The sequence below is a fragment of the Diospyros lotus genome, chromosome 9, assembly GCF_014633365.1.
Source record: "Diospyros lotus cultivar Yz01 chromosome 9, ASM1463336v1, whole genome shotgun sequence".
Taxonomy (NCBI): Eukaryota; Viridiplantae; Streptophyta; class Magnoliopsida; order Ericales; family Ebenaceae; genus Diospyros; species Diospyros lotus.
Window position 1 is genome coordinate 3857811 of NC_068346.1, and position 21591 is coordinate 3879401.

The following is a 21591-nucleotide window of genomic DNA, read 5'->3' on the forward strand; positions in this document are numbered from 1 at the left end:
AGGACAGAGAATACTTCAAAAAAAAACTTAAAAGAATCTCATTACAACATTCCTAACAACTTAAGAATAAGATATTTAAAAATAATTTTAAGAACTCATTCATTTAAAATTAGAGATATATAAATAAAGATATGCCTATTTTATTAATTTATAAGAATAAATCATATTACTTTAACACATATAATCTAAATCTAACATTAGAACATACCACTAACACTTGCCTCTACAAGGGACATATTTCAAGCTGCAACGGCATCGCTGCAATGTGGATTTGGGAGTCCTCTACCAGTGCTGTTTGAGGTAAGTTAAGCACAGGGCCTCCATTTATTACTTAATTGTAGCATGGCAATCTTAAAATCAACTTCTCCAGTATGATGGTCAAGTCTCCAGAGGGTACCCTAGATTTCTGCTTCCAATATGAATCTATCCTGGGATCCATTATCCATACGCTTCATTCTACTATACTAAACGGGGCAGGATCTGGGTTGCTTTTGGACCAACCATCCCATTTAAGTCTGAAGCTTTAAGAAGAGTGCTTGTTTAGTAAAGAAGCTTGGTTAATGCTCACTGGGGGGCATCCATATTGGGAACTTTTCACAAAAAAAAATAAAAAATGATTTGCTCCTACCAAACCAGAATTTCCAACATACTACTAGTACAGTGCCCCATTTATTAGATCTTCACAGAGACAGGAGGCCGTAATAGATGATGAACCACTCTGTAAATGAACTACTTAAGGCCCACTTTGGATCCAACATTCAGATCCCGGCCAGCCCATATCCTGCCCGAAAGCACGCACCGGAATTCAGCCAATAACCAAAGGTTCGGACGATAAATAAATCATAGAACATTAACTTCCACGAAGACAAGTTTGAATAATTCCGTATTGTAAACGAGGCACTAATGGGAGTTAACCTCCAAGCCTGTGTCACTTCAATTAAGTGCCCCAAACTTGAAAATAATTAAAGGCGACTTTAGGAGACAAAAATATTGCAAAAACTTGTGAAGTTTGTTGACGGGGAAACACGACCGATGCTTCTGCCCTTCAATTTTTATGAGAATGCCAGAGATGGGGTTCCATATCAAAGCCCCAACGCATAAATCATCACCGCTGTATCGCAAAAACATGAAAACCAACTTGTTTGGAACTAACTCATGCCAGGCCCCTCTGTTTGAACTCATCGAGCATTGCAGCTCCAATCTTCGCGGGAGACTCCACAACTGTCACACCGGCTTCCCTCAGTGTATCGATTTTGCCCTGTGCAGTACCCTTCCCACCCGATACGATTGCTGTGAATAAACAAGACTAGCTTAGTCAGTGACAATGAAACAAATATGATTTCATAACTACGAATTCCAAGATAGCTTTAAGTTCTTCCGTGAGAAAATAATCCTAATTCGTATAGGAACATGTTCCAATGCCCAATCCAATCACAGATCATGCCAAAGCAGCATATTCTTTCTAACAACAAAACTATCTGTTTGGTCAACTTTATTTCATAAAGGATCACAATAGATTCAGAACCCCCCAAGTAACAAATGACCAATGCCCCTAGACCACCATATTTTGAGTCATTTAGCTGGCTAGGAACCCTAGAAGTACTGAATCACATATGAACCAAATGGACAATAAATCTCCAAGCATACTCCAGCCGCTACAACCATATGCATATGAAAACTAAAAGTGACAATAACTGCAATGACTGCATCGATAAGCAAATGCAATAAGGAAAAACACAAATGACATTATGGAACAAAAACTAAATAAATATAAAGCAGAAGAATTGCCAAATTAACAACTCAGTCAGATGAATCATCCAATGTAATCAACAAGTATGACTTTTGAAACAAAAAAAAATGAAAGGGAAAAAAAACTTGCACGAGGAGAAAGATGTATCCTTGGCAGATGGGAGGAGCATTTTGACATAAAAACTCGTACAACAGACAAGCGGAGGAGAAAGAATAAACAAGAACACATTCACAACAAAAAATATGAAGATCACAACTTAGCACCAACCTTTGTATAGTGTATGACCCTATCTTTATGAAATATACAGTATTAAATAAGATGCTAAACTTAGTATTTTGCTCTTTTTCTTAGCCTGTAAGTAAAAATTAATTTACTAAAAGAGTACAAAATTGAAATATGGGATGCTACTATATTTACCTCCAGCATGACCCATCCGCCGGCCAGGTGGAGCAGTGAGTCCGGCAATAAAAGCAACAACTGGCTTTTTAGTTCCACTTTCCTGTTCCATTGTCAGAGAGAACCACTTGTTCAAGCTTCCGTAAATAAATTCAGGGCCTCATTAAGCAAATACATCAAAGCTCAAGCAACTTTAAAGTTTTAAGTCTCAGAGCAATTTTAATTGAAGACATCTACCTCAATTTAAGAGCATTATGCATTAACAAAAAAATTAGGAATACTAGCAGCTGATATTATTTTCTTTGCCGCTTGACAAGTTTGGATGGTCAATGGATGCCATGATTTTGTGATATCAACATACATAATTTGCATTACTCTAAAAAAAGAGTAAAATATCATTTTCATTACTTTGGTTTTAAGTCATCAATTCACGCTTGTATAGTTTGTATTTGATATTGACTAGTGCTTTTCTTTCTCAATCATACAAAATAATTGTTCAAAAAAGTTCAACGAACGACCAGTTTAGCAATGACTCCACCATCCAATAAAATGCAGGCCAGAAGTCTGAATTCACAGGAAAGGCAAGCAAGAACTTTTTTGGAAAACTTGAATAAAGTCGTCTAGCATACAGGACGCAGATTCTTTCAATGCCTAAAATACTTGCTTCAGACAATAAAAAGAGTTTTCACTTATCCGGGAAATGAAGCAAGAGAGCGTGAGGCAAAATCTAAAGAATAAGCTCTGTGGAAAAAAGCCAAATGCTAAATTTGTTAATGCAAAATGAGTTTTGTTCAATATTTACCTGGATCACGATTCATTATTGTATTGGGATATGGGTACATGCATGCAATATCATAATTTCTCTATACATAGTATGAAGGGATAGACTTAGTTGGAGCTGCTATTTCGGATTACAATTTGATTTGAAACAAGTCAATTAATACACATTTTCTGAGATAATTCCAAAAGAAAATAAAAAGAAAACAAATTGGTGAATTTTTTATCTCACAATGGCATCAACTGAAGTTCCCTGCCTTTAGGTAGCTTTTGATTTCAGTCCCATAGAATGTTTCCTTTAGAAATTTTGTTCCCCATCTGGGTGTCACAGGTTTTGTCCATTGATTTAGTTAATTCCACACAACAGTCCTCACTTACTAACAGAAAAAAATAAACAGAGAAGTATTAAAACAAGTAGTACAGACTCGATGCCAAATTAAAAAGTATACCAAACATAATAAACAGAAACCAAGTATTTAAAAAAATGGTAGACTTGATGAAAGTTGTGAACGCAGAGATGGATATTTCAAAATAATTAATGACAATGGATGTATGAACCAGATATTTCTAATTTGTCATCTATGTATTAAAACAAATACTCACCTTGATAAGTGTCGCAGCATCCTCTTCGGCTGTACCACCTATCTCACCAATAAGAACGATACCTGAAATGCAGGTGGCATGCTGAATTAGATCCATTTTACCCAATCAATCTTATATGCTGAATTAAAAAATATGGACAGTGAAAAAGATACATGAAAATGCAAAGAACACCAAAAAACACATTGCAATTTTAAGCAAGTAGCAAACATCATACTGTATAATTGGCAGAAAATAGTAAGAAGATTAACTTGAACAATTGAAGCTGCCATCATGCAAACACTACCATTGATTTAGTTTGCCTGAGCTCCAAAAGGCCAATGATAGTAATTATATATGCCTAAGTTCGAAGCAATAAAGATTTCCTTTTTTGTTTCAACACCACCAAACAGCAGCAAAAGGGCATCACAAAAAGATAATACAGCAATTAAATGACTATTTCAAATAAGGAATTTGTACTTGTGCTTGAGAGGTCAGTAATGAAGGTGATCCACCTACTAAAAACATCAAGTAGATACCTCTATGGAAAAAATCAAGTGGAAATATAAATACCTCTATGGTCTTCTTAGAGCTGAAGAAAGTGAACGATGGTTGATTTTGAAAAATCAAAACATCACAAGTATATTGAATCGTTGAAGACCAGTATGATGGAGCTATGACCAAGAAAAAATTAGTTTACATATCTTGGATCGTCATCCAAAAACATAGGGTGATTAATGAGGATGTTATCCATAGGATTAAGGCAGGATGGTAAAAATAGAAAGTGCACCAAGTGTTTTGTGTGATAGTAAAACAACTTTGTTGTATCAAACCAACTTTGTGCATCCAGGGAATTTTTTTAAGACAAATATTAAACCAACTTTGTTGTATGACAAAATGTCAGGTAGTAAAACGTGTAAAATATGAGCAAAACCGAGATGAAAATGCTAAATAAATGTGCAGCCACACCAAAAAAGATAATTATAAATGAGGATATTTGTAATAATGTCAAATTGGCTCCTACTGGAGGTAAGATGCATGAGACACATTTAAGATGATTTTGTCATGTGGGAAAAAGACCAATAGGGCTCCTGTGAAAGAGTGAATGGAATGCAATATGTGTTCGGCAATAGAGGCAAGGAAAGATCAAGAAAAACTTGGTAGGAAGTTAGGTTTGATATTAATTTTATAGGCCTCACAGAAGATAAACCCATGGATAGAAATGACTAGAAAGCTAGAATTCACATAGTCAACCCCACATGTTGGGATAAAGGGTTGGTATGTTGTTTTATGCACATCTAGGGTGGGCTATTTTATGCTACTTGAATTAGTGGTTATATTCACCTCAAAAAGAGAAACGAACACAACTAAAACATGAAGCATGATAATTAATAGAAGACAAGAACAACAAAACATAAAGCCATGCATAGAGATGGTTGGAGTCTTGGATATCTATAATTCATGTAGCATAACCTGCATAATGGGATTAAAGCTTGTGATTGTTGTTATATTAATAGGAAAAAAAGTTATTTAAAGAATACAGCTCTGTCTAATGCAACTTGGAGGCCATGATACAAACAGAAAATCTAAAAGGAGGGGTGCAAGATTAATTTCACTTGGATTGTACCTTCAGTCTGAGGATCGACAAGAAACTTCTCTATGCAATCAACAAAGTTTGTCCCATTGAATGGATCCCCACCAATACCAACACAAGTTGATTGCCCTAGGCCAACGGCAGTTGTTTGGAAAACCTACAGATGAAAGAAAAATAAGTCATTCACAGAGTTGATAAGTATCTCCAGTTAAACCAACAAATCAGGACACAGTGATCAACATCTAATGCACCTTTTGGCCACATTAAGTCCCCTTATATCACACACCCAACTCTTGGTAGTGTTGATTTCTCAAAACCTAATATATAGAATCTCATTCTAAACAAGCAAAATAGAATGGCAATATTAGAGATAATGGAGCAACCAACATGCTGAATTCACCAAATCTCCTGGATAGGATTGCAAGTTGCAACTAGTGATCATATAAACTATAGCAGGAATATTGCAGAGAGCTATTAGCATAATTAGGATGGGATCCAAAAGGGTTTGTTCCCTTTGCGTTTCAATTTTTAGTTTTGAATTTTAAATTCATTTTCAGTTTTCTATTTTGATAATCTGTTTTTAGAGAACTAAAAACGCGTTCTGTTAGAAATTTTGATAATATTTTTTTATGACATTTTATTCAATGAATTTGATTATTCGGTAAATTAGAACTATTTAATACTAACATGTTATTAAGAAATATATACATTTTAAAGTTGGAGAATCTTGCAACATTTTTCCCGTTACAAGAAATCAGTCCCCCATCTTACATATATATAAATAAGTACGCATTTTGTACTTCAACTTCTTGTTACTGAACTTGTGGAAATGATGCATGTGGTTCGTGAGTATTTCTGTAAGGCGCCCAATTTGTGGTTACTCTATAGAGGCCCAAGATGAGCCAAGCCCATGTGACACAAGGAGAGCCCTAGGGCTCCAATCTTTCTCCCCCTCTTTGCAAACTCCAAGCTTCATCTCTCCTCTCTGCAACGACCGACTGGAGCTTTCCCTTCTCATCCTCCATTCCCCTTGCCCTCCTTCAGTTCGGACTCGTCTTTGGGACTCTTGGATACCAGATCCGATTTCGCCACTTCTGCCTCGTCTTCTTCATCTTCTTTTTCCTCTGTTTCTACTTCGACTTCTTCGTCTTCTACTACTATGTCTTCTTCATCTGTTTCTGCTTCATCTTCTTCATCTTCGCAGCGGTCGGTGGTAGAGAGAAGTAGGTTTAGAGGAATTGGGGCTTCAATCAGTGGCTTGGTGTGAGAACGAAGGGGAAGGAAGAGAAAAGTGGGTTGTTGCCATGGAGAGGTTGCGAGATGGACGCTCGGGTTGGAGAAGAGTGTTGTTTTCCGCATTTTCAGATTTTTGGAGTGTTTTGGTTGAAAGCACTCAAAAACAACTTTTTGTTGTTCTGAATTTTCTTTACAAATTTTTTTCTTATTTTCAAAAATACGTTTTTAAAAATATAAAAATAAACACGTTTTCCGTGTTTTAAAAAATTGAAAACTCAAAATATCCTTAAAATAGCAAAGAGAACAGGCCCATTTTCTTGCACCTAGCTTGCTAGCACCTAAACAATGCAACCACAAGTTATGATACCAAAAAGTGCAAGTGTATGATCGTTCTAGACCATGGCTGCATGTTGGTACCAGCAAACTCTGCATACTTTAAGAATATGGGAATAATATCAACAGAAATTCTAATATCTAGTTGATTTTCCATGGCTTTTTGGAAATTGCAATTGCTTTAAAATCTTCAATTACATTAATTTATTCAATTAATAATCTGCAACAATTCTTTTAAATATGGCAGAAGTCAAGAATTTAGGCAAATTAACAAAAAAAACATTAAACCTTGTGTTTTACATGTTCTAAAACGGTTCATATATGTTAGGCTAAAAAAATAAAAGCATAACTAATTGTCAATGGGTTTCACACTGCTTTACTAGAAGCATTAACAAAGTGCCACATGAAGGCTTTGTTCAAACTAGGGGCGTGGTACATGGATATGAGCCATTAGAACTCCCCAAAAGCCATAAAATGCATCCTAAAAGGGGAAATTCTGCAGAAATCCAATAAAAAATCTCTCTAGAAGTTTAGGAGAAGATAAATTGTAAAGGAAAAAAAAAAATTCATAGATTATGTCCTGCCAAAAAAATTTTTGTGATGAAAACAGCCATATCATGCTACAAAATTGTAATACTAAAAGCAGATTATTATTTTATAGACAAGAGATGGATCATTAGAAAATTGCAGCTTACCGCTTCGTAAGTCAATGTGCCAGATCGAGAAACAATTCCAATACGCCCTGGTTTGTGAATGTATCCGGGCATAATTCCAATCTTGCATTCCCCAGGCTTTATAATTCCAGGGCAGTTCGGACCAATAAGGCGTGTTTTTGATTGTTTATTAAGAGCAGACTTCACCTTGACCTGTAGTTTGCAATTATCAATACCAATGTAGGGTGGCTATATCATTTGGAAGGGCACAACCTTGGCCTCTATGGCATAACCTTGGGGCTAAAAAAACAGTAAGAGTAATTGGCTCTTGATATTATGGAAGGGCACAATTTGCATGATAAGGAAATTAATATTTCATTTTAAAACAACAAATGGGGTCTGATTAGAAAACACATTACAATTAAAGTTCCAATATATGCTATTCACAAGTTTTGTAAGACTTGCCCATCCATTGCCAATAACCCCATTTAAGTAGGCACCTCTACAGCAAGACACAAATTACTGCAAAGCCTCTTTTAATGGATACATCCCAGAACAGTATAAGTGAGAAAACACATAATAGTCTTGATGCCACCATGACCAATATAAGAAGCACCTTTACTTCACAACAATCACACAGCCTGTCCATATAAGAAGCACCAATACAGAATAAAGACACATAGCGCATATACAATGCAACATAAGACGTGAAAACAGCTTCTTTGCATAACAAGTAAGGCTTGTACAGATACAACCCCCTCTCTAACCTCACAAATTGGGAAGACTCGGGTACTAGGGACACCCTTTTATTATGACAAACATAACATACTGATAAATAAATAATACAACATGCACATGCATAAAAAATATAGCTTTTTTGCTAAGTAATATAGCTTCTGTTTTAATCTTTCATACATGCATCTACAATTTTTAATATATAAAAAAGTAAGCAAGTATTCTTTATATTCATCATAAAGTCTGAATATCCATCCCAGAAAGTTCCCATTATGTCAGGGTTAATTACAGCTAGGTCCCCCAAAAGTATCTCCTTGCCAACAAAACTCCAAAGTTTTGGAAAATAGGCAGGGATCTCCATCAAAATTTGAGCTATTGGAAGTCTGGACTGTATCCCTCTCGTTTCCAACAATATAACAATTAATCATCACAAGAGCTCTTCAGCCACTTCATTATGGTACTTCAAAGATCAATTACTTCCCTGTCAGTCTTTTTCCATTTTGTTGCCCAATAATCATCCTCTTGGGCAGGTTTAGGACAGGTAGATTTGGCACCTACCTAAAGGTGGTGTATTTTTTTTGTTTGATTATTCTATAATGCCCTTTGTGAGAAAGGGAGAGTGGACGATTTTCCATGGAAAGTCCTGTGGAAGTATGAGAACTCCTAAGTGGCCTTTGACTTAGCCTCTCTTTACTCTATTCAAACTAGAAAGTCTGCAAGTCAAGAACAAGTAGGGTGGCTATATCATTTGCTTATCCTCCCTTTGCTCTATTCTAACTTATGATAGATTAATAATCTGAGGAAGGAGAGAGCAAGTTTTGGTATATTAGTATTATTCATGCAAGGGGGGAGGAGAATAATTACTGGCACATTTTCAAAAGAGGGTATACATTTTCAACAAATATTACTGGTTCATTGGCAATGTTAAGAGGCTTCCAACAGTTACAAGCCATGCTTCCTTTATTTCTTCTTTTTCCCTTTTTTCCATCCCTCCATATCATTGTTAATACATAAGATAAAAACATGAACTCAAGCACTCCCTTTGGATGAATTCACCACTGTGCTTGCCATGCCTTTGGCAATTATTTCTTCAGACAGACAGCCACACCATGACTGTTATTACACTAAGCACCATCTAAGACTAAGTAAACAAAAAAATTGACTACCACACATAAATAGTGCTACAAAGAGTATTACAGTATTTAGATAAAATCTCACAAATCACACAAGGATGATTTTAAAATCAAATCTTCATATCATTGAGATCTTACCATATCAATTTTCTAAGATTAAAGTTAGATATAAAGATAAAAATCATTTCAATTGAATAAGCAGATTAACAATCACAATATTCATACTTAGTCTTAACAATAAAACAGCCATTTTTACCAAGTTATTTTGAGTCATTTTTGCCATTCAACCTCATGCATAGAATCAGTTATCCAAGCCATGCTCCTACAGGGTTAAAAAAGAAAAAAGAAAAAAAACATACTCAAAAGAAATAGAGGTTACCATGTCATGCTGAGGAATTCCTTCTGTGATGCACACAACCAAATCTAATTCAGCCTCCATTGCCTCCATAATAGCTGCTGCAGCGAAAGGAGGAGGAACATAAATAACTGATGCATTGGCCTTTGTTTCAGCCTTTGCTTCTGCAACTGTATTAAAAACAGGAAGTCCCAAATGTTCTGTCCCACCCTTCTTCGGGGTAACACCGCCAACCTATTTCAAACCACAGACAAATATATTACAGCTTCAAAAGTAATTTGTAACCAGTTACCCAAAAAAATGGTAGAAAGACACAGATAATATAAACACAATAAATACAAAAATAAATTATATAAGAGAGCAGATGTGAAGACCTTAAAGAAAGATGTCTTTGAAAAATATTTGTAACCAAGTACCAAAATCTTAAAAGACGCACCTATACCTTGAATATTGACCAATCAACAGTTGGAAGACATCACCCTCAAAATTAACCTTAAGTAGTTGCCCAGAAACTAGAAAGAAAGTGGGAAAAAAAGGACTGCAGTCATAGTCATTGTAATGATAATGCATGTGCTTCTAGAGTGGAACCAGAACACTGACAAACTGTGATCTTCAAGATCTTGCAGACCAAACAACCCAATTTCTAGCAGTTTAACAGAATTATCAGAATATCAGCATAAATAAATAACAAGAAGGGTAAATAAAAAGCTCACTAATCCCACCTTTTTGGACGAGTTCAAGTTAATGAAAAAGGCATGGTAATATTAAGCATGTTGCTGGAGGAAGTGACTTCCAAGACTTTAGTACTTGAAGGGATAGTAGGGGCAATGGTGGTAATAGTGAAAAACTTAGAAACCAAATATCACAGTATTCTTATTCAAGAAGGATAAGAATTCAAGGCAGACATGTAATGTCCAGATTGAAGCAACTTATTTGTGACTTTATAAAGTTAACAAGAAGTGACATGTTTATGAGGGAAAGAGACACCAAATTTACCGACATAGAAGGCATGAAAACTACTAAACTCATTCTTCACCAAAAGTTAGAAATTAACATTAAAAGCTTTCACTCACAAATTCTTGTAAAACTACTAGTCAAGCTGTTCTCCAATATATGGCTGCTTACGAGACTCTCAGCAAAGAGAAGAACTGAGATATTATCTGCACCCTGCTCTCAACCAGAAAGATTTCCCAGCTATCAATAAAATCAATCATCAGATTCCTAATCCCCTTTCCAATACCAACAAAAAACTAGTATCCCTTTTGACATATTGAACGTCATCCACTAATCTGGAGTATGTTCTTCTATTCCTTCATGGGCAACCTCCAGGGAATTCTCATCTATGACATTTTTTGTGATCACCAAACCAAACGAAGTGCAAAACAATACCCGATATAAAGCAAAAATGTGCTTTATATCATAAACGAGTGTATGCAGTATCAAAAATGTTAAATTACAACACAACCATAGCGTTGACAACTAAGCAGATTAACATTTATGCCAGAACGTAGACTAACGAGAACAACATACCAAGCGGTATGTGAGATTGGATAAATAAATAATAAAAGTGGATGGATGCAATCAAGGTCTAAACAATGAATCAAATTGGTCAAAGTAACATGACCCACAGAAATCAATATAGGACAAAAGGAGGAACTGTTTCATATAAAAGTTAGCAATTTCGCTAGGCTAGCATTAGCAATAATATATCTTTTTACACTTTTGGCAATTAAAAACTGAAATATTACCCAACTTAATGTTGATTTTTTATATCACCAAGGCTTCATACTTATTGAGAAGCTTTGGTCGGACCTGTTTCATATAAAAGCTAGCAATTTTGCTAGGCTAGAATTAGCAATAATATCTTATTACACTTTTGGAATTAAAAACTGAAATATTACCCAGCTTAATGTTGATATAGTATATCACCAAGGCTTCATACTTATCGAGACAGAATTCCATGCACCAAATCATTGCACAATTGCTATATCTGTTACCTTGCTGTAAATATCCATTTAAGACCAAGTTTGCTAAATAGTAGAGGCACGGTTCAGCTGTAGCAATGAATTTGAGAAAGTCTATGCCAAAAACCAAACAAATTACAAAGATCAAACAGCTAGAAATAACTCGAAATAAAAACTTATAGAGGACTGCAATATTTGAATTACAACAAATAGAACGTGTGGGAACATTTTCAGGGGCATCATAGACATTTAAGGAAACAAAATGCAGAAAGCTTGCTTCATTAGAACATTGAATTGATCACCCTTGAGAATTTAGGGACATTTGGATGAATGTAAAGGTTCAACTCAGTCAACCATTATTTTTCCGAACTTCTCCCCTTCAATAAGGAGTTACTAAATGTACGCGATCTCTGATTAGCTAAATAAATTGAACAAGTGGCCAATTTCAGATCAGCATATTGCGATGAAATTCGCACAGAACGATGAAGTTAGGACTGAATGACCAGATAGAAGAAACATTGAAAACTGCGAAACGTTGTCTAACAGATCAAAACCTAGAATAAAAACAGCATTAACGCATATCACAGATCTGAAAATAGTTGTTCACCAACACCGGGATTCAACTCAAAATAACTACACACAAGGATTAAAGTGTACGCGTTGTTTACCATCTTAGTGCCGTATTCGATGGCTTGTTCGGTGTGGAAGGTGCCGTTCTTGCCGGTGATACCTTGGCATATGACCCGAGTGTTCTTGTCGACGAAGACCGCCGGAGGAGGATGCGGAGCCGCCGCGAAACGGCGAATCTGAGTCAAAATATGATACGAGGACGAAGACGGAGAGGGTGATGAAGCATTTGCATTAGGGCAAAGCTTTTGAGACAAGTTGGTGATGAGTTTCTTTGCTTGTCGAGCCATCTCTCTCTCTCTCTCTCTCCGTGGCTGACTCTGAGCTTTGAAAAGTTGCAATCACAGAGCGGCAAAGATCGAGAGGAAGCCTCCAAAAGATGGATCGAGAATAGAGAAGGGCAAATTGCCCCCCTTTTTTCGTGCGAAATGGAATTGGAAACACAAAATTAGGGTTTTGGAAGCAAATCGAAATAGAAAAAGGGAAAAATTAAAAATCTTCAAACTATTCTTTATAAAATCAAAACTCCTCCTTATAAATAAAAAAATAAATTAAAAATCGAAACAAAAGCCTATTTTTATCACATTATATTTGATGAAAAATAAAAGACAACCTAAAACCTCATTTTTCTGGTTATGTTAGGGTTGCTTTTTTATAATTTTGGAAAAATATTCAATATTTTTAATAAATTACATTTTTTTTATGAACAAGTAATTTTATTTATTTATTAACCCACATTGAAGGTAATGGTAACAGGGGGTAATGTAATTTTAAAATATTTTTATAACTTGTATCTTTACATCTCTACTCACTTAGAGGTTGGCCTCCACATATTTATACTCCTAAATTTTTAGGATTTTTTTTTTTTTGAAACCATAATTTTTTTTCATAATTTCATATGAGCCTCTGAATTTAGGTCAAAAAATATTTATATTCTAAAATTTTTGTGTTTTTATCTCGTAGAATTTTAAATTTTTTGTAATTTTAAATATATTAGTGAATTATATAAAATTACTCATCTAAACACTAAACTAACAAATGATATACACATGTCAATATGACTATTTTTTTGGTGTTTCCTCAACTCTCTCTCTATCTCTTTAATTTCGAATCTTTCTCTAACATCTTTTCAACTCCATCTCTCTCTCTCTCTCTCTGAGTTCTCAAACTCCTTTCCAACTGCATCTCTATAGTGCTACGTCTCTTATAAAAAATATAACTCTCGAATTGGCCCATCTTTAATCTCCCTAACGGTCAAATAATCATTGACTTGAGCATGTCATTAACTCATCTAACCCAACCGACCTACATGCCCCAATCAAAAAAAGATGTAAGAAACACCAAAGTGAAAGAAGACACTTTAAGAGAGTTAAAAGAAGCACCAGAAATCTACCACATTAGTGCGTGTAAGTATTATTCACTAGCTAAATGTTTAAATTAGTAATTTTAAAATCACAAAAAATCACAAAAAATTCAAAGTCATAAAAAATTCAAAGTCATAAATATACTTTAGTTTAAATTCAGTGACACATTTAAATTCATAAAAAGTTCAAAATTTCTTAAGAAAAAATACGTAGAAATTCAAGGAGAAAAATATACTTTTGGCCGATTTTGATTGAAATGGATGAAAACATTTCCATTAGAGGTGAACTATTTTTCATCAATTTCCTTTCCACATTTGGGTTTCCCCTTTTCTCTGGAAAAGAGAAAAAAGAAAGAAAAATCAAGAAACTCTTCAAAGTTCTAGATTGCATTGCGGTCTCAAGCCAGAAAAATAGAGCAAAGTTCTAACATAATAGAATTCATTCTTGTACATAACATAGGAGGAACAGTTTCAGCTTAAATTTGGAAGCCCACTTGAGGATGTTTACAGTATCCATTGAAGAGGACATATCCATCCCCACAGCTTAATATCGGTATTTAGTGGAGTAGTCTTTGGGAGCAATTACAAGCCCGCGTCCCTTTCTTGCACCGCGATACACAGTTTCAACAATGTCGATGAACTCCTGTTTGTCCTTCAGTGCCCAATTGATCTTATTGTTGTTCCCCGTGCCAAGATCGATCATAATGTGTTTGTTCCTGAAGAAGAACATGACGGTGGAAGGGTCGTACAGCTCATACATGGTGTTGAAGTCCGGGACCTCTGTGATGTCCACCAAGTAAATCACGGCAAAGTTCTTTATCGTCTCAGCAACAGAGGCCAGCACCTCGTCCATCTACAAAACCCAAAACCATGCCTATTAGATACATACAATCAAACACCGGATGGTCCTCCTTATCAGAAGGCACTTGTCCCCCATCTCAAATAGGATAACCATAAACAATCGGGGGTAACACAAGAATCCCAAGAAATTCACTTCGGCAGTGTGGAAAAAGCAAATATGACGCCTGTAAAGAAAGCCAAACAACAAATAGCATAAACAGACAACATTTTATCAACCAAGATATTCAACTTCGCTCAAATCTCGAATGGGATTTATGATTGCTGGAAACATGCAGGTGAAAGAGTCATCTGTTGTGGTTGTTTATATTATGCGATTGGTATCCATCCTAGTTAGCTACAAGAATCAGAAATTCAAATAATCATTGGGTTTCCGTGCACAAAACCACCTTTAGGAGATAATCAAGGCTCTATTTTGCCACTGTGCACATGGATGGTTGGTTCAATGTGCAAAGAAGATTTAAACCTAAGTCATTTTTGGCATCATGATGGAAAACAATTTTCTTTTGAAAATGGTTTCAGTCACTTTTGTGCAACCAAAAAGTGAAAAATAAGTAAAATGTTTTCCCAAAAAATATTTCACATTAAAATAACTGGGGCCTAAATTATAAAAGCAGCTAAAAGTCAATTGTTTGCAGACCATAAAGCATCAAATGCCTTGCCATATCAACCAGAGACCAGCCAGCCACATGATGGAACTTGGAAAATGATAACTAAATGTCTCTAAGCACAACTAAAAGATAAATCGAGAAAAACAGACCTAATGAACTAGGCCAAACAAGTTTTCAGTACAGATTCTTCGAACTGCATTTTGAGTTTCATTGTATCAGACCAAATTACATCTCATAGTAACATTAAAAGAAGAATGTGGAAATATGAGTACACTCATGCACAGCAATTAACATACATAAGAGATCAACGAAAACCAAGATATGAAATATAAATCCAGCCGAGGATTTCATTTTATGTAATTCTCTTTCCATCCAATTCTGTTTATCAATGAAAATATAAAGGAGTGACAAAGACAGTTATTCATCCACCCCCTTAATCACTCTATCATTAAGAAGGGGAAGCTTACACCATTCTATGGCCTATCACCATTATAACAAAGGAGAGAACATGAAACTTAACAAGGACAAGCTAATGCCTTAATCATGAACCCCAACATTTATTCAGCAGTAAGGTTGTATTAACAGATCAACCACCATGCGTGCATATCATGGAAAAACCCAAACCCCTCTTGGCCTACCAGCAAAGACAAAAACATAAGTGCTAAAAACTGCATTGCTATGTCTCTGAAGATCATACCTTCAGATGGCTAGCAAAGCATCTAGCACTAACATTGTCACATTCATTGCAATTTCCAACTTGAAGCTCTCCACAACATTTGCTTTCAGTAACTATTTGGGGTTCGAACATGAATTTCTTAATTCTGAGACTGCTTAAGTCAACAAACAAACCATCTCCGTTATAGATGTTTGGAAAAATTCAACAGTTTGATTATTGGTCCTCATAAAAACTTATCAAACAAAATTTCACGCAATTTTGACCCTCTTAAGCACTTTTGTAACAGCCCTAATAGGCTAATACTACAATGTCCGAATTTCCATGTTGCATTGCATAAAAGGCCAATGTTTTGCAGCCTAGAAATCCCTCATGCAGCTCAACTAAGCACGAGGGGTGATTGCAGTTCATATAGTACCAAAATTCTCAAGCTACTTTGTCCACATAACTGTTTAAGCTAGAATTTCAAGAGACCAAAACAACCAGCTGCTAGTTCCACGGGTTGAATTGGAGAGAAAGAGACCCACATAACAAAATCATATTGCATGAGTTATTTATCTGGTACCACCAGCTCTCCCAAGCAAAACCAGTGGAAAATGACGGTTACAGAATGAATATAAAGGCTTTTATAAATCCCCCAAGAACTGTTCTGTTTTATGCATCAGCAAAAGTACACCATACAGATTGAACCCATAGGCTATGCTTCTTCCAATGGAGGCAAAAATAGTCGGCGTTAAAACAAGAATAACCCACGTAAAACATCCCAATAAAAGAGGAAAACTAAAAAAGAATTAAAGTTAAAAACGAGCCATCAGTAAGAAAAAACCACAATTCATCAACCCAATTGAGAGAGATTGAAAAAGAAAAACACAAACAAAGAAATTAGGGTTTGAGAGAATAAGCGCAGGCACGAAAAACCGAGATGAAGAGAGAGGATCAAACTAAGGACTAAGGAGAAGCAAACAAAACGAGTACCGAACAAACAGAGGATGAGAGAACACGTAGAAATTAAACAGAAACCTGCATGCAAGTTTCGTCCCAGTCGTGACCAAATCGGATGATGACGAGGCGTTCTTCCTCGGCCAGGATCGCCTGATCCACCGCCCATCCAGAGTGCAGATGCGGCAGCAAGTACGACATCCTTCTTCCCCTCTCTCTCTCCAAAAACAAACGCTCTGAGCTCAAAATTCCCAAATCCCAATCAGGAACGGAGTCGTCTCCGAGAGCGAAGCCTCCAGAAGCAATTAGTCTTTGCCACACCTTTTTTTTAAATAATAATAATAATACATAAATAACACTAAAAATATTTCAATTAAATGCAATATTTGCCTTTTACCCATTAGTGCGTCATGTCTCGCTCATGGAAAATTCTATTCGCAACCACGATTTTACTTTCTGTAGTCCCTTGTCAATATGCCTAAACTAGCCTTAAGAAAAAATTTAATTTTACCCTTTATTTTCAATACTCAACCACTTATGTTAAGCAACCACCTGACATCGTACTTTCTATCGTCAAGCTCTATAATTTCCTCTCACCCGTCGTCCGTCACAATTACTCATTATTTCATATCTATTATCGAAAATTAAAAATCTATTTTCTCCTCAAGATCACTCATTTATCTTGTTTCACACCCATCATTACTCAGCCCATTTCTCTCAGAATATTAGCGAGTCAAAGTTAGCCATGGATTATTACACTCAAATGTTTACGACGAATTGAGGAAAGTTTGACGAAAAATATAACAACTACTCAAAAAAATAACATCACATACAAGTAAATCTAAATCTTGTATGTATTAGTGTGTGTTTCTAAGGGTTTGGGAAGTTGAAAACTCCAAAGAATCCTTGATTTTTTTAATTAGCGTGTAAGTAAATATTATAGTATTAGTGGATTTTCTAAATTCTAAAATTCAGGAAACGCATGTATTTCAGAATGACAGGATTCGAGAAGTTGGGTTTTTAGATTTTTAATTGGTATTTTATTTTATTCATTTTTTTCTTATATCTCAAAAAAATTAATTTTGCAATTCACTAATTATTTGATATTATTTAACAGTTCACTACTAATGAGGTATGATAGATTTTTAATAAATTTTTTAAAATTATTATTTTAGTTAGAGAAAAAATATATCTAAATGTTTTCTTTTATTAGCTTTTTAATACTAGAGAAATACTGATTGGATGGACTAAGAAAGTTGAAAAATAAAATGGAATTGCTATTGTAATAAATAATTCAGAATCTATGATTATTAGAAAAAAAAACCTATAATTCGTTTTATTTGTAAATGAAGTGGGAAGTATAAAAAAAAGAAATAAGAAAAATAAAATACAAATACACAAATTCAAAAAACAGTCATTATCCATTTGAATTACTTGTCACTGCAGAGTGATAAATTTGTCCTCTAACAATTATAAGCATGACACGCAATATAGATTTAATAAATTTTTATCAATAAATATAAATATTAACTATAAAATTATTAATTACTTATAAATCAGCACTTACATCCTAACTTAATAAGATATCTTGAACATATCTAATTAAAAGTTTAAGAATAACTTATTAAATAAATATTAGACTCTCTATTACTTTTAATCTTAATATTATTATTATTATTATTATTATTATTATCATAATATATATTATATACATATTGTAGTATTACATTAACTTAACTGCAAAATAAAATAGTGGAGGGTCCGTGTTGTGTAATATATCATATTATATAATATATAAAAATAAAAATATATAATATATTATATTATATATTTTAGGGAGCCTTCGAACTCTAGAGTTCGGAGGCTAACTTCAAAGTTCGGAGGTAGTAATCTTAATAATAATAATAATATTATTATTATTATCATAATATATATATATATTATATACATATTATAGTATTATATTAACTTAACTGCAAATTAAAATAGTGGAGGTCCGTGCAAATTGAAATGTGTAATATATTATAGTATATAATATATAAAATAAAAATTGAGAGTGTTCGAACTCCAGAGTTTGGAGGCATGGGCTACCTCCGAACTCTAGAGTTCGGAGGCGACCAAAGTTTGGAGGCACGAGCCATTTCTGAAACCTAGGTTTCGGAAGTGGCCAAAGCCTCCGAAATCCAAGTTTCAGAGGCGTTTGACGCATCCGAACCCTAGAGTTCAGAGGCACATGCCGTCTTCGAACTCTAAGGTTAGGAGACGGCCAGCGTTTTTGAAACTTGGAGTTCGGAGGCTTGGGCCGTTTCTGAAACCCAGGTTTCGAAAGAGGCCCAAGCCTCCGAAATCCAGGTTTTGGAGGCGTAGGTCACCTCCAAACCTAGTTCAAAGGCTATGCTGCTTCCGGTTCGATGGTGGTGACCGATCCGAACCTAAGCGGCCACCACCTTTGCCCATCAAACCTCTATCCTTTCTATCCTCCAAATTCAAACATGTAAAAATTACATGTGTTATCACCAAGCACAGAGCAGAGAGACGTGGTTGTAGGGAAGGCGATGACGGTTAGTAGGTGTTGTAGAGAAGTAACAAATGCTACAGAGAAAGGGACGGCGACGGGTGGCTGTAGATAAGGGAATTGCGTGATATATGAGATATATGAGGGTAATTTTGGAATATAAGTAGCTATAATAAATAATAATAATGGATATGAAAAATAATTATTAAATTTATTTTAATTATAACTATGAAGAGTAAAAAGTTGGCTGCGAATAAAATTTTTCCCCTCTCAATAGTTGTAAATGTAAAATTCTAGTTCTAACCCCCCCCCCCCCCCCCCCCCCCCGCGCGGGTCTTTTGCCTTCTGTCCACACTAGGCGCTAGGAATGAAAATGTACCATGTGGTAGATTTGATGTAAATTGGAATTCTCAATAAAACATAAATAAGATAATTTAATATTTAAAAATTATTTAAATAGTAGGTGGATAACAAAATATCAGTATTAGTATTATTTTTAAAAATTTTAATTTTAGTAAATAATAAAATATTATGATAAAAATTTTAATTTTAATAAATTTTAGAATATCAAAATAAATACTATTTTTAAGAATCATAATTTTAATAAATCTTAAAATATTAGAATAAATGTTATTCATAAAAATTTTAATTTTAGTGGATTCAAAATATTAGAATAAATATTATCTGAAATAATTCTAATACTATAAATTTTAAGAAAACTTTATATTTTTTTAAAAATATATGAACTCTCATTTTAAAATAGATATATCTATATTGATCTCAATATTCAATATGGTATTTAAGTATTTAATGTTTAATTTAAATATCAAAATATTTATTTAAAAAAATTCTTAAACTCTTTAATTGTTCTATTTTTTTATAGATTTTAAGTGACTTGACGATAATATTTTTAATTAATAAATTTATTATTATGTTTAAATTACAATAGATATAATTAATAAATGAATCTCTTATTTTTCAAAAATTGTAATATTATTTTTATTGTTTACAAATTAAATTCAATTAACTACACGATCCATCAATATGATTGCTTCGTTGTCTTGTTTCTTTTTCAAAAACTTCACAGAGAATTACGACAATGCCCTTGCATATTTTTTACTTTTGAAAATTTGTAACACCCTATCCTTACCCTTATTTAGTCATTTTAAATTTTTTAAAATATCTAAAATACCCTCGTCACTCTCTCCACCCCCTTTCCCCTCTCTCAATGAAATTTGACAAAAACCCTTGTCGCCATCCTCATGTCCCTTTCCTTTCCTTATTTTACTATTCGTTTATCTTATACTTTACTCTCTCTCACACATTGATATGAAAAAAGAAAGTTATGTTTAATAAAATTAACCAAATTAAATTGATTGAAATTGTTAGTTTAATTTATTTTTTTATTTTTAAGAATGATGATAATTTTTGAGATCGATCACCACATGCCACATCTGCAAATGAACCTTAGGAATAGAATTTCGATAATAAAACTTGCAAGACAATGAAGTGATGGGCTAGGGTCTTCTGGGGTGGATTCCGATACTTAAATTAGTAGAGTAAATATATATAGTAATAAATGTAAGAGTCGGAGAGATTGGTCATACCTAGTGAGGACTTTTGTTTTTTATAGGCGGACTCGTTATGGGGTACCTAAGATAAAACCCGAGATGAACGAGCACGACTCTTGAGGACCCCCGTCAAGTTGGAACTGGTCTTGCAGTTCAACCCAGATTTTTCGAGCTCCGCTCTGGATTGTTGACTTGCCACGTGTCAGTCTCTCAGGCAGTCCACGTGACGAGCGAGACTATTAGCATGTAGGGGTATTTTGGTAATTTTGGGTAGTGCCACATCAAAGAAAAAGTTTGGTTCGGTTAATTTTTTTTTTTTTTTTCAAAAATTCCATTTTCAGTTTTGATTTAGTTTTTTTATTGAGAATAATTGAACTAATCGAATCAATCAAACTTAAAACAACGTTGTTTTGGCCCAACACATGCAATGAAGATGAAGAAAAAGAGAAGAATAAATGAAAGACTTATGATACTAATAATTGAGAAGTAAAGTTACATAAAGAGAGAGCATGCTTGAAAACCTAATCATTCATCTTCGACCTTTTACATTCTGTCGCATTCCTTTTTGTTGTTGATTGTTAATTGACAACCATCGTCTTCTTTTGCTTGTCACATTTGTCCACTCCTACTTGACTTTCCTTATTCTTTCAATAACCGATTATCATCCTCGTCTCATATTTTCTCTCTTTTGTTGTTAGCCTGTGTCTCTTTGACTATTGTCCTATTCGTCGTCAACCTTCAACCGAACTATTATCCTTGTTCATCGTCAACTAAGGGCTTTATTCCGTTATGTCTTTCTTCTTTATTTGAGTTGTGACTCACAACCAATCCAACGATGATCTACTGAGGTAAGTTTCAATTCAATTTTTTCAATTTTGCCAGTTAGTTCAGTTTGTCATTTTGTTCGATTTTTGATCAATTTTCTTGTG

The 21591-nt window shown here is 34.5% G+C and overlaps 2 protein-coding genes across 2 annotated transcripts; both read right to left on the reverse strand.

Moving 5' to 3' along the window:
* Positions 1-813: 813 nt before the first annotated feature.
* LOC127809564 (succinate--CoA ligase [ADP-forming] subunit alpha-2, mitochondrial) lies at positions 814-12586 on the reverse strand. The gene is made up of 7 exons (XM_052348437.1): positions 12174-12586; positions 9566-9775; positions 7361-7531; positions 5130-5253; positions 3527-3588; positions 2168-2249; positions 814-1290 (listed from the first exon to the last, which is right to left on the reverse strand). Exons 1-7 carry the CDS (start codon positions 12420-12422, stop codon positions 1154-1156), a joined length of 1035 nt encoding a protein of 344 aa, XP_052204397.1. The 5' UTR covers positions 12423-12586; the 3' UTR covers positions 814-1153.
* Positions 12587-13855: 1269 nt separating this feature from the next.
* On the reverse strand, positions 13856-16882 carry LOC127810640 (thioredoxin-like protein YLS8). The gene is made up of 2 exons (XM_052350211.1): positions 16658-16882; positions 13856-14348 (listed from the first exon to the last, which is right to left on the reverse strand). The coding sequence occupies exons 1-2, from the start codon at positions 16775-16777 to the stop codon at positions 14040-14042; spliced, it is 429 nt and encodes a 142-aa protein (XP_052206171.1). The 5' UTR covers positions 16778-16882; the 3' UTR covers positions 13856-14039.
* Positions 16883-21591: the final 4709 nt, after the last annotated feature.

Coding starts and splice junctions, on each gene's coding strand:
- LOC127809564 (XM_052348437.1), bottom strand. CDS start 12,422: ATGGCTCGACAAGCAAAGAAACTCATCACCAACTTGTCTCAAAAGCTT. Junction 9,776..12,173: donor TCGAATACGGCACTAAGATG/GTAAACAACGCG, acceptor GGTTTGAAATAG/GTTGGCGGTGTTACCCCGAA. Junction 5,254..7,360: donor GCACATTGACTTACGAAGCG/GTAAGCTGCAAT, acceptor TTTCATCTGTAG/GTTTTCCAAACAACTGCCGT.
- LOC127810640 (XM_052350211.1), bottom strand. CDS start 16,777: ATGTCGTACTTGCTGCCGCATCTGCACTCTGGATGGGCGGTGGATCAG. Junction 14,349..16,657: donor GGGACGAAACTTGCATGCAG/GTTTCTGTTTAA, acceptor TGGGTTTTGTAG/ATGGACGAGGTGCTGGCCTC.